This window comes from Mesoplodon densirostris, chromosome 18, assembly GCF_025265405.1.
Source record: "Mesoplodon densirostris isolate mMesDen1 chromosome 18, mMesDen1 primary haplotype, whole genome shotgun sequence".
Taxonomy (NCBI): Eukaryota; Metazoa; Chordata; class Mammalia; order Artiodactyla; family Ziphiidae; genus Mesoplodon; species Mesoplodon densirostris.
Window position 1 is genome coordinate 44,879,407 of NC_082678.1, and position 14,089 is coordinate 44,893,495.

The 14,089-nt window shown below is 41.3% G+C and overlaps 1 protein-coding gene across 2 annotated transcripts in view; it reads left to right on the forward strand.

The window, feature by feature from the left end:
* Window positions 1–436: 436 nt before the first annotated feature.
* The window catches only part of RABEP1 (rabaptin, RAB GTPase binding effector protein 1), a 106,670-nt gene continuing 93,017 nt past the window's right edge, over window positions 437–14,089 (forward strand). For both annotated transcript variants that reach the window (XM_060081360.1, XM_060081361.1), the window contains exon 1: window positions 437–663. In XM_060081360.1, the coding sequence (XP_059937343.1) occupies window positions 630–663 (34 nt within the window). In that variant the 5' untranslated portion in view covers window positions 437–629. The remainder of the gene's footprint in view (window positions 664–14,089) is intronic.

Sequence of the window (14,089 nt, forward strand, 5' to 3'; positions counted from 1 at the left end):
AACGTTTAATAGCCATTATACAGACGAAGGCTGTGAGGTTCAAAGAGGTTAAGTGACTCGCCCAAGGTCACACAGCTACAACAGGCAGTGGCTGGATTTGCGCTCACTTCACCATCTAGCCTACTCTCTCGCCCTTCTTTTTATTATTATTCTTTCTTTGCCTCTGTGCTGGGGCGGAGGGCCCGGAGCGGCCCCTGCACGAGGCCGGGGCTTCCCCGCCGCCACTCTCCTCCTCTTCCCTCTCCCCCTCCTCCCCTATTCAGCCTCCTCCTCCCCCACCCCACCCTACCCGCCGCGCTCCGCTCCTCCTTCAGCCTCCCCCTCGCGCCGCGCTCCCCAACCCCTCGCGAAGCCCCGCCCCTCCCCTCAGGGGGACGTCACGTGCCGCCCCATCCCCCCGCGCCTGCGCGCTGCTTATTTCCCGCTGTCAGGATGAGGAGGCGGAGGTCGGCGCTCGGGTCCGTCTCTGCCCGCGGCTGTGGCGGCGCCGGCGGCTCCAGCCTTAGCGGTTCCTCCCTGGGCGGTGGCGGCGGCGGCTCGGTCGACGCCTCCTCCGCCAGCTGAGCCTGTAGGAGCCCGGGACGCCGCTTCCCCGCCCATTCCCGCTCCCCGAGGCCGGCCGCCCGGCCATGGCGCAGCCGGGCCCGGCTCCTCAGCCTGACGGTGAGTCGCCCACCATGGCAGGCGCGGCGGGCGCGGCCTGCCCAGCGCCGGCGTCGCGGGGAGACCTCCGGGCGGCGGGAAGGGCGCGCGCAGGCCCCGGGGGTGACCCTGCCGGGCGGAGGCGGGAGCGCGCGGGTTCCGGCGCCGGCTGCGCGCGAGGGCGGTGCGGGGGCCTGGGCAGCCGTCGCTGGGGAGGGGGCGGGAGGTGCCGGCTTTTGCCCTGGCTGGGGTGGGGGTGGAGGGAGGGGCGTGAGGAGGCTGCGGGGGACCAGGCAGAAGCTGGGGAGCGTGGAGAGGGAGCTGCTGTGGGTAGCGGTGGGGCCGGCACGTGGGTTCTGCCCGTGGGGAGGATGGAAATCAGGAACATGTGCTATATTCGTTAAAGAAAAAAAATTGCTTAGGTAGTGGTGATGTACCCTCCCCACGCCCCGCCCCCCATCCATGCCACTGAGCGCTTTGAGCTCAGTTTTGTGGCGTGAAACTGGTTGGGATCAGTAGCTGGATTTAGTAGCGTTCCTTGAGAGGCATTGTGGCTTAATGGTAAGTGCTGGGGCCTGGGCGTCTGCAGGACCTGGAGCCTTCACTAACAAGCACTATGCAGGTTTCTTAGCCTCTTTGAACTTGAGTATTCTCATGAAAAGAGGTTAATTCGTGCCTTTATATTTTACTTATAAAGGAGGCAACATGTATTATGTAAACTGGTTAGTATTATTAAGGCGGTTTTGGGGAATAATGAGAATGGTGAAGTCGAGGAAGCCTGTCTTTTATAGCACTTATATCCAGGGAAGGAAAAAGAGCCCCATCCTAATTAGTCCCAGGTGGTTGTCAGTCCTTCATGACCTTCTGGGAAATTGGCTTAAGCTCTGCTTCGGAGATTGACCACGTGGTTCCAGGTTTTACCACCTGGAGTTATGTTTGGAAAGACTGTGCCTGGTCCTTGACAAGGTACTGCTGTATCTGGGCAAGAGAGTTCTTTCAGGTGTATTTCTGTAATTAGCGTGTGTGCTTAGAATCTTGTGTGAGTGGAATGTCGGGATTTGGTGTTGGGCCCATGGTAGGTGCTTAAAAACCTGCCTTTGCCTAGGGTTGTCTCTTAAAATAATCTTTCATGAAGACCTTACTCTCTTTTGTTGCCTTTGAGGAACCTGAAACAATGTTATCAGATTTTAATGCTAGCTGCTTTCTTGGAAGTGTGTTCCAAAGCCTGTTTGCCTCTAGTTTTAGATTTTGTTAGTTGCCTAAGGAGACATGTCTGGTACCTACATCTGGAGTTGTGTAAGAATCTGGTTGCTTTCTGTTTCAGTAGAGGAGAAGGGAGGCATTTCTGGTGGACTGTTAGAGGAAATGGGGATGTTTTCAGGCTACATTTTAATCCTCACCTTTTGCATTTGGTGTCAGGGAAGAAAACTTCCCTTTTCCACAAACACCTCTTTGTTTTTGCAGACAGAGGCAGAATAGAGAGAGCCCCAGTGTCTTCTGGTTTTGATCTGGAGTGGTAGGTCTGCTTAACTGGCAGCTGCCTTCTCTTGAGTTGCATGGAAACAAACGTCTAGGACGGCTCAGGTGACATGACAGTCTGGAATCAAAATTCCCTGCCTCTTTCTAGACGTGAAACGGTCTTCCTTGTAAATAGGCAGAAGTGACTAAGCATTTGAAAGAGGCTAGGAAAAATTAGCTTTAGGAAATCTTGTATTCTTAGGACAGGTTTATTCCCTATTTTTCAAATCCTGTGACCGTGGGATGAGATTTAGTTTGCATAGATTGCAGTATTTATTTTCAGTTAATGTAGTAAATGAGCAGCCACAGCTACTGTTTACAAAAGGAGAGAGTTCGGTATATTTGAACGCTTTGTATCAGTGTCTTCTTAGAAGTTCATCTTGGGGATTTAATTTTTCCCTTTGGCTGAACTTAACATAGATCACTTCGTAACACTTTAGCTTTAAGCATGCTTGAATTTCCTAGCCTTGCTGATATAAACAAACAAACAAACAAACAAAAAAACCCCAAACAATTGCAGAATTCTTTTGAGTTAAACGGGCAGTAAAAGATAACTTTTACTTTTTGACTTTAATTTAGCTTTTATCCCATTTTATTTATTTATTTGACCATGCTGCGTGGCTTGTGGGATCTTAGTTCCCTGACCAGGGATTGAACCCAGGCCCTCGGCAGTTAGAGAGCAGAGTCCTAACCACTGGACCTCCAGGGAATTCCCAGGTATCCCATTTTAGAGGCAGTTTTATTTTACTTTGACATTGTTTTCTTTTCCTTCTTTGACATAGGTTTATTTTTCATGGAGGTATCGTAGATTAAGAAAAGAATTCATTTGTGTGTAAATCGACAGGGTAAAATGTAATAATTTTCTTTTAATTCTCTTTAATTTTTTCTTTTGTAAGTTTTTCGAAAACTATTTTTTTGATCATGCATCTTAGTTTACTCGTTTAGAACAAAGGTAACTTTAATAGACAAATTTCAGCTTATTATTTCATTTTACCTTGATAATTCAAAGACTATATAGAATGTAAAATTTTTAAAATTTTAATATTTTAAAATCTAAGTTAAACTCTTAGAAGCATTTGCTCTGATTTTACTTCATTTCTTTTTTATTTAAAAACACTGTATTCTAAAATCCTTCCATTAAAAAAGTATGGCTATTAAGAAGTATGTCTCCTCCCATCTCCCAAAGGAAACCAATACTAAGTTTTCTATCCTTCTTGACTTTTTTTTCCTATAGTTAACACAGACATGCTACCTTTTCCCCCTGAAATGGACATGCTTTACATACATAGGTCTGCAGCTTGTCTATTTTGCTTATAAATGTTAGCTATAATTATCATATACTCGTAAATGGTTATGTGGCCATATAATGTGCTATAGACACTGCATGCATTATCTCAGGAGATCTTCTTATCAGTGAGGTGGGTGCTATTATAATATTGTTCCTGTTTAATTGATGAGGAAAACTGAAGCACAGAGAAGTTAAAAGTGCCTAGAGTTACATAGCTAGAAGTGAGGGGAGCCAGGATTCAAATCCAGGTCACCTGATGCCAGAGCCCTCGATCTGTTTACTAGATCGTGGACTACTTTCCAGTTCAATGTTATAGATCTACCTCATTCTTGTTAATGAATGTTCTGTCATACGCATGTACCACACATGATTTATTTGCCTATATCTTTATTGATGCTTTAATTTTTTCATTATAAGCAGTTCTGTAATATTCTTGTACATATTTTTCAGGTACTTTTGCTTTTACTTCCGTAAGACTATGAATTAAAGGGCATGAGCTCTGAGTGAATTAAATTTTAATAACCATTGCTAGCTTACTCTCAGAAAGTATCAATTTACATACCTGCCAATAGTATATGAGAGGGTGGATTTCCTCTACACTTTTACAAACCCTGGATAATGTCAGTTGTTTTAAATTTGTATCTTCTGATAGACAAAAAAAAAAAAAAAGGTATTCTTCAGTTAACGCCTAGTCTAGGCCAAGCCTTATGCTAGGCCCTAGGGAATAAAATGACGAAGAAACCCAAACCCAGTCCCTGTTCCTAGGTAGTGAATCAGAAGGCCATTAATTAGATAACCCCACAGACAAGTACAAAACTGCTCAACAAATGTGAGTGTGTACTACTTGCCAGGCACAATTCTAGATATTTGGAATACATCAGTGGGCAACACAGATAATAAATAACCCTGCCCTAGTGTGGGAGAAACAGATATTAAACAACAAACATAAGCAAAACATATGGATTGTTAGGTGATAAGTGCTATGGAAAAAAGAAAAAATAGAGCAGGGTAAAAGGAAGGGGGATAGGCTGGTTTTAAATAGGGTGGTCAGAGTAGCCTTATTGCATAGATGACATTTGACCAGAGACTTGAAGGTGATAGAAGAGGTAATATGAGGATATCTGGAGGAAGAGTGTTCCAGACATAGGGATCAATTCTTGTAAATGCCTTAGGGAAGGAATGTGTCTGGCATGTTTGAGGGATGGCATGGAGGTCAGTGTGGCTAGAATGAAATTATTGGGGCAGTGGGTGGAAGGAGGTGGGAGAGGAAGGGAGAAGAGAGTAGTAGAATATGAGGTGAAAGGTAATGGGGTGGTGGCAGGTCTTCTGGGCTCTAGAAGCATTGCAAAGATTGGCTTTCACTATGGGGAATCATTAAAAATGTTTTGAGCAGAGGAGTGATGTGATCTGACTTACATTAAAAAAAAAAAAAAACCAAACCACTCTGGTTGGTAGATTGGCAGTAGAGTAAGGGAAGGCAAGGGACGCATTAATCCAGGAAAAAGATGATGAGGCTGAGACCAGGGTGCATTGGTGGAGGTTATATTTCGAAGGCATGGCCAGCAGGATTTGGATTAGATATGGGATGCAAAAGAGAGAGGGGTCAAGGATCATTAGGAGGTTTTTGGGCTGAGCAGCTGTGAGAGGTACACAATGCTGTAATTGAGGAATTTGACCCATTTATTTAGTCCAGGAAAGGTTTCTGAGGAAGTGGTCCTAGAGCTGAGACCCAGTGGATGAGCAGGAGTCCCTTTTTTGGAAGAAGCAGGATGAGTAAGATAACTGAAGAAAGGTCAGTGTGCCGGGCTAGAGATAATGAGAGGGTCAAATAGGTATAGGCTGGCCTGAGTGGGCTTTAGCGTTAGCGCTCTAAGGGAAGCCATTGAAGGGTTTTAATCAAGTAGGTAAAATGATGGCTTTTTAATTTGTACTTTCCTGATAGTAATTATATATATTTATTTTTGCTTTTGTTGTGCAGAAAGCTTTAATTTTTATGTAGACCTGATCACTTTTTAAAAAAATATTTATTTTTATTTGGTTGTTCCGGGTCTTAGTTGTGGCATGTGGGCTCCTTAGTTGCAGCTCTTGGGCTCCTTAGTTGTGGCATGCATGTGGGATCTAGTTCCTCGGCCAGGGATCGAACCCGGGCCCCCTGCATTGGGAGCGTGGAGTCTTAACCACTGTGCCACCAGGGAAGTCCTTTGACCATTTAAAAAAATGAATGGTTTCTGGGTTTCTTAGGAAGACCTCTTTTTATTAAAAAATCAAAAACAAAAAAAACCCAACAACAACAAAAACATCTCATTTTCACCACTTTCATAGTTTCGTCTCTTATATTTAGTACTTTAGACCATCTGGAATTTATTTATTTTTAAATTTAACAGGTAAAGCTTAATATAAATAATTATTAACTAAACAGGAGATTACCTAAGAGAAAAAGAAAACCCTAAAGAATACAGGAATAGTAGATATAGGGAGCAGCTCCTACCTCTAGGGCTAAGGCAGAGCACCTAGGGAAGGAGCAAATCTTCAAGAGGCTGCTCCCAGAACTAAAATCCTGACTTTGTTGGAGAGGGTACAGCTGTGGCCCTCTGAAGGGTAGTGATCATTGAGAGACCACATCTGTAGAACTTCCTGGAAAGCTGCTTTCTGGCTTGCTGGGGGAAGCTGCCTGCATCTGGAATTTATTTTTGATGTGATATAGTGTTCTAACTTTATTTTTCTTCCAAGTGGATAAAGCCAATTAAAAAAATATATATTTATTTTATTTATTTATTTTTGGCTGCATTGGGTCTTCGTTGCTGCGCACGGGCTTTCTCTAGTTGAGGCGAGTGCGGGCTACTCTTCGTTGCGGTGCATGGGCTCCTCATTGCGGTGGCTTCTCGTTGTGGAAAACTGGGCTCTAGGCACACGGGCTTCAGTAGTTGTGGCTCGTGAGCTTTAGAGCGCAGGCTCAGTAGTTGTGGCGCATGGGCTTAGTTGCTCTGCAGCATGTGGGATCTTCCCGGATCAGAGCTCGAACCCGTGTCCCCTGCATTGGCAGGTGGATTCTTAACCACTGTGCCACCAGGGAAGCCCAAGCCAATTGTATAACACCATTTATTCAATAATCCATATATTTGGTTTGTTTATTATTACTTGATAAATCTCCCAACTACTAAACTTGATCAGAAACACAAAAGCCATGAGCTTACCCCACAGTCTGACTAACACAGTCTCACTAACACAGACTAACACAGTCTGTCCCAGCATACAGTAGCCTGGGATTGTGTAATAATCCTTTAATTTGTATGTCTTACCTGACTACCTGTGGATGGAACTGCCTTTGACTCTTAAGGGCTCTGATTTCTAAAATATCTTGAGTACATCATATACTACGTTTTTATTCAGTGAAATTTCATGTGCTCTTTTTGTATAATCAGTCATTACATTGAGTTTAGTCTTCATAGGAATATTTAGTAAACAATTGTTCTGTTTATTTTTGTGTAGGACAGCTGTGCCAGGTAATGCGGAAGGGCTGTGGAAATGAACGAGATATAGTTCTGATTTCAGGAATTTTATGATCTAGTGGAGGGAATGGGCCTTAGGCACACTAATGTGAAATGAGGACGTGCCTAGTGATAGTTCTCTGTTGGATCACAGGTGAAACTTACTACGAGTAGAACAGGGAGAGCTATGAAGGAAGGTGCCTTTGTTCAGTTTTCTCATTAGATACTTGAATCTTTTCCAAGTGGTAGACTGATTTCTGTTTGAATGTCTCTGGAGAGAGAAGGAACTCACGACATCCTAGTTTTGACTAGTTCTGATGTTTTGGTTATCCTTTAATTAAGTGGAAATTTGCCTCACCATTACTTTTACTCACTGCAGATGTATTTAACCTATAGAGAGTAGTAGATATAGAGACATATCCTTGAAAAGAATCCTAAAGACTTATCTTCCCTCATTTTAGAGATCAGGAAATTAAGGACTAAAGAAGCAGAAGTGACTTGCATTGTAGCAGAGCCAACACTAGAATTTAGGAGTAGAGTGGGGTTGTCACCTGTCTTCTGGTTACTGCTTCTGTTTATGTAGAATGAACTTTCTCTAGGTGCGTCATTATGACATTGCTAGAAAGGAATCATAGAATGGATGTAACTTGATTACAGTCAGAACGCATGAGAATTTTTTAAAAAAAATATTTATTTATTTGTTTGGCTGCGCTGGGTGTTCGTTGCAGCACATGGGATCTTGGTTGCCGCATGCGGGATCTTTTAGTTATGGCATGTGGGCTCTTAGTTGCAGCATGCGGGATCCAGTTCCGTGACCAGTGATCGAACCTGGGCCCCCTGCATTGGGAGCCTGGAGTCTTAACCACTGGACCACCAGGGAAGTCCTGAGACTTTCTTGATAATTATTTATTTTTCAATAATTGTAGATGCTGGAGGAACTGCCCCTGAGAAGGGGGAACCTGAAGTTATCAAGAAGAAAATAAATATGGACTAGATCTCTGAGGAATTAAGAGCAGATAAGATGCATCAAGAGGGCTTCCCTGGTGGCGCAGTGGTTGAGAGTCCGCCTGCCGATGCAGGGGACACGGGTTCGTGCCCCTATCCCGGAAGATCCCACATGCCGCGGAGCGGCTGGGCCCGCGAGCCATGGCCGCGGAGCCTGTGTGTCCGGAGCCTGTGCTCCGCAACGGGAGAGGCCACAGCAGTGAGAGGCCCGCGTACAGCAAAAAAAAAAAAAAAAAAAAAAAAAAAGATGCATCAAGAGCTTGAGTTTCAGGAGGAGAGAAAGGGATCTCATCCTCCAAAACAGAAGGGAAAAAGGAAAGGATGTGTGAGAAAGAAAGGTAGAGAAAACTCGAGGTAGAAGAGAAACTGACTAAATATAAGTGTAGTCTCCATTCTTTTATTCATTTATTCAACATATATGATTTGGGTATGAGCTACAAACAAGGTAGACAAGGTGCCTGTCCTCATGGAAGTTGTTGTTTTGCAACCTGCATTACAGATGAGATTGTTTATACTTGGCTGGGTTCCTCATCTTAAGCACAGAACACAGAAAATAATTTGGCTATGTTCCCAGTTATCTTAAAGGTGATATAACCAGTACCATTTTAGATGCACAGGAGAGAAGTTAATTCATTATGTACATTGAATACCTTGGGCATTAGGATTTAACTCTGTCATGGAACCTGGGTTGAGAAAGGGTGTTAGAATAATAAAGTACAGGGTATGATTGGGTCCTTATTGTGGGACATCCAATGGGGTGGGGGTGGGGGAACCATGATGCGGGTTACTATTCCATTGGTTAAGTGTATGAAAAATCAATACAAACTTGATAGTTACCATTTAGTCCCAAATTGCTGTCTACTTGATTGCTTTCTCTAAGCTCCTGCTATATTTATTTATTATTTATAAATAAACTGCTGCTGCCCACCTGGCCTCCCCCCTCCCTCATCTAGATCTTATATCCCCAGCTTTCTTAGCTACTGTGGAATAGAGTCTGCCTGACACTACTTCTGTCTTTCATTTGATTGTGAACCTAGTAAGTAAGCCTCAGTAGACAGTTACAGAAGGGCCATTAACAGGTTAGATCCATCTCTATTGCAAAAATTTGTTCTGCATTTACTCCTAACGGATTAAATCCAGTCTTCCTAGAACATGGCCACTTTTTGTGGTAACTGTATTAGTAAATTCTTAACTTTGTTGGGCTGAAATCACTTCCCTACAACTTCTACGCCATGGTTCTGGCCTTGTGAATGAGTCAAAATTAGTCTATTTTCTCTTCCACACAAGGGGTCTTCAGATATTTAAAGAGCTTGCTTCTATCTTGGCAGTTCCTCATGTGAGGATTCTATACCCTCTCCATTCTTTGCAGCTTCCTTTGCTTGGCTAGCCAGACGTTCTAATACCATGTAGTTTGCTAGTGCTCTTCCTAAAATGGTGTCCCTAATATTAGTGGAATATTCCAGACATGGAATCTATGTGACTCGTGCAACAAGCAGCAAAGATGTTCTTTTTTGATCAAAACTCTCTTTTTAATGTATGCTAACGTTCCCTCAAATTTGTTTTATTTCTCTGTATCATATGAGTTCATAATAAAACGGAAGCTGTGATTTATTGAGGTATTATATGCCTTACACTGTGTTGTGTATTTTTTAAAATTAGAGTAGTTTTATTTTCATAGCAAAATTGAACAGAAAGTACAGAGAGTTTCCTTATACCCCCTCCCTGTCAGACTCCCCGACCATCAACACTCCACACCAGTGTGGTACATTTTTAAACAATCGATGAACCTGCACATCATTATCAACCAAAGTCCATCATTTACATTAGTGTTCACTCTTGGTGTTGTACATTCTGTGGGTTTGGACAAACATGCAGTGAGTGCATCTATCCATTGACCATTGTAATATCATACAGAACAGTTTCACTGCCTTAGAAATGCCGTGTTCTACCTCCTCATCCCTCTTTTCCCCTGAATGCTTGGTAAACACTGATCTTTTTTACTGTCTCCATGGTTTCTCCCTTTTCCAGAATGTTATATAGTTGGAATCATACAGTTATGTAGGCTTTTCAGATTGGCTTCTTTCACTTAGTAATATACATTTAAGGTTTCTTCATGTCTTTTTGTGGCTTGGTAGCCCATTTCTTTTTTTAGCACTGATTAATATTTCATTGTCTAGATGTACCAGTTATTCAGTTATTGAAGGACCTCATGATTGCTTCCAAGTTTTAGTAGTTATGAATAAATTACTATAATGCAGATTTCTGTGTGGATCTAAGTTTTCCACTCATTTGGTTAAATATTAAGGAGTGTGATTGCTGGATCATATGGTGAGAGTATGTTGAAGTGGCTGTACCATTTTGCATTCCCACCAGCCACAAATGAGCATTCCTGTTGTTACACTTTTTTCAGCATTTGGCAAGTGTCTGTGTTTTGGATTTTAGCCATTCTAGTAGATGTGCAGTGGTATCTCATTGTTTTAATTTGCAGTTCTCTAAAGACAGATGATGTTGAGGTTATTCATTATCTGTATATCTTCTTTTGTGAGGTGTCTGTTCAGAATTTTTGCTTAACTTTTAATGAGGTTGTTAATTTTCTTATTGTTTAGTTTTAAGAGTGCATTGTGTATTTTGGATAACTGGACTTTGTCAGATATGTCTTTTGCAAGTATTTTCTCCAAATCTGTGGCTTGTCTTTGCCCTTGACAGTGTTTTTCACAAACAGAAGTTTTAAATTTAATGAAATCCAACTTATAATTATTTCTTTCATAGATCGTGCCTTTGGTGCAATATCTAAAAAGTCATTGCCATAACCCAAGGTCATCTAGATTTTCTACTATGTTTCGCTCTAGGAGTTTCATAGTTTTGCATTTTACATTTAGGTCTGTGACTCTTTTTTTTTTTTTTTTTTTGCGGTACGTGGGCCTCTCACCGTTGTGGCCTCTCCCGTTGCGGAGCACAGGCTCCGGACGCACAGGCTCAGCAACCATGGCTCATGGGCCCAGCTGCTCCGCGGCACGTGGGATCCTCCCGGACCGGGGCACGAACCCGAGTCCCCTGCATCGGCAGGCAGACTCTCAACCACTGCGCCACCAGGGAAGCCCCTGTGACTCATTTTAAGGTTTTTTTTTTGTAAAGGGTGTAAGGTCTGTAGCTAGATTTTTTTCTTTCATGTTTGCATGTGGATATCCAGTTGTTCCAGCACCATCATTTGTTGAAAAGACTGTCCTTTCTCCATTGAATTGCCTGTCCTTCTTTGTCACAGATCAGTCGACTATATTCGTGTGGATCTATTCCTAGGCTCACCGTTCTGTTCCATTTATGTATTTGTTTATTCTTTCATGGATGTGATTTTAAATTTCTTAATTAAAAAAATTTTTGTGTCAAAAATAACAAATGTTTGTTAAAAATTTATAAATGTATAATACGAGGGGAAAAGTCCATATAAGCTCATAAGCTCACCCCTCAGAGGTAAACACTGATAAGGGTCTGGTAGATATTTTTCTGGTTTTTTAAAAAGAAATGTGTATTCTGATGATTTAAAAGTGGAATCATGCTGTATACGCTCTTCTCAACCTTCCTTTTTCTTTACTTTGTTTTTGGTATAGATAATGTCATCATTTTTGAAATAGATCATTTTTGTGGCTGCATAATACAGATACACTATAATTTTTTTAAAGTAAGTCCCCATTGATGAATATTTGTGCCATTATTATAAAACTTCAGCTAATATCCTTGTACCTGTCTTCACAGGCGCATGTGAGTGTTTTTGTGTTATAAATTCCTTGAACCAAAATTACTGAGTCAAAGAATATGAACGTTTAAAAATTTAATGGCGGGACTTCTCTGGTGGCCCAGTGGGTAAGACTCCACTCTCCCAATGTAGGGGGTCTGGCTTCGATCCCTGCTCAGGGAACTAGATCCTGCATGCATGCCTCAACCAAGAGTCCAAATGCCATAACTAAAGATCTCACGTGCTGCAACTAAGACCCGGCGCAGCCAAAATAAATAAGTAAACATTTAAAAATTTAATGGCAAATGTCAAATTCTTTTTCAGAAAGGTTGGACAATTTACAGGCTCACCATCAGGGTATAAGAGAGCTTATAGCTCCTTAATTTAAGAAATTATTTGCATATGGGGCAGTTGACCTCTTTATCATGTGTGTAGCAAATGTAGCAAAAATTTCCCCCATTTTGTTTTTTAACTTTGAGATGTTTTGGCGTATGGGTTTATCAGTTTTTTCCTTAATGGCTTCTAGGTTTCCTTCTACCTCTTTGTCTATGTTACCTTCTAGTATTTACTTTTAAATGTTTGATCACTTTGGAATTTATTTTGATGTAAGGACTGAGATAGGAATCTAGCTTTTACTACTATTTATTTTCAAATGGTTAGCCAGATATTATTGCACCATGTAGTGATTAATCCATTTTTCTCCATTGATTTTGAAATGCCACCATTTATTATATGCTAAATATCCAGGAATACCTGAGTCCGTTTCTGAATAGTATTGTGTTTGATTGATTTATCTGTTCTGGTGTTATACCCATAGTTAAAATGACTTTTCCCCCTACTTTCTAATGTTTTAATATTTTAAAGAGTCAGGAACCCTTCATTGTTTATTTTCTAGAATTTTCCTGAGCTATTCTTAGGTATTTACTCATTCAGATAAAATTTGGAATGATCACATTAAGTCTACCCACCATGCTCCCCTCTCCTGCCCCCTTCCCCCACCCCAGAAAAAAAAGACCTTAAAAAAACCCCTCATTGATTTAGTTATAAACTAAGGAGAAAGGTGTATTTTTTTTTTTTTTTTTTTTTTCTTTTTGCGGTATGCGGGCCTCTCACTGTTGTGGCCTCTCCCGTTGCGGAGCACAGGCTCCGGATGCGCAGGCCCAGCGGCCATGGCTCACGGGCCCAGCCGCTCCGCGGCATATGGGATCCTCCCAGACTGGGGCACGAACCCGTATCCCCTGCATCGGCAGGCGGACTCCCAACCACTGCGCCACCAGGGAGGCCCAGAAAGGTGTATTTTTAACAAGTATCTTTAGAGTGCCATAAAGCACTTTAAGTGCATTAATTATTTAACTCTCTGAATTCTTTAAGGTTGGTATTATCCCTGTTTCGCAATGAGGAAATGAAAGTTTAGTAAATTGCTCAGGATCCAGGTTCCCCTGACTATTTAAATTCCACCCACTATCAGGTCAGTTTTATTTAAGTAAACTCTCAGATCATTAAAAAAGGGGCAAAGTTAAAACAAAATCCCAGGTTGTGTGTGTGTGTGTGTGTGTGTGTGTGTTTTAAACCATAAAGTACAAAGAAAGTATAAAGAAAACTGGACTTACTCATAATTCCATCCTTTGGAATATTTTGTCATTTTAGTGTATTTCTGGCCATGTTTTATATCAACAAATAAAATTTTTAACCAGTTGATCATATTGCACATGTGGTTTTGTATTCTGCTATTTTTAATTATGATGTAAAATTTTTCTGTGTTGTAAGTTTTTCAAAAAACGTTGGTTTTAAAAGTCTAATTTATCATATGTTTGTTATACATTAAGTTGTAAAAATAACTTAATTATTTTCCTATTACTGCCTATTTGATTATTTGTAAGATCTTGCTATTAGTAAATAATTCTACAGGAGACATCTTTGGACATTAGTCTTTGATGTCATCTTTGATTACTTCCCAGAGAGTTCTGAATCAAAAAGTATGAGGTTTTGATATATTTATATATTACTAAATTGCTTTCCAGATATCTCGTTCTAGTTTACATTTCTACCATTAGTGCTGATGTCTTTTAGTGTCACCTCACCCTTGTTAACATTAAGTATAGACTTAATTATTACCAATAGCATAGGCAAAGTGGTATCTTATTGCTGTTTTAAGTTTCTAAATGCAACCTGTAACAGCAATAAGATACCATTTTGGTGGGTGTGATTAGGCTTTAAAAAATGTATTGACCATTTGTTTTCTTTGTGCATTGCCTCTTCATGTCCTTTGCCATTTTCTTATTAATTTATAAATATCTTTATTTCATAGACATTGGCTTTTGTCTTTTATTTGTTACAGATATTGTCCAAGTTTATTCTTTCTCTCATTGCTAATGTATGGTATAGAGAAGCCTAAGAATTCTTTTGAACAAACTTGAT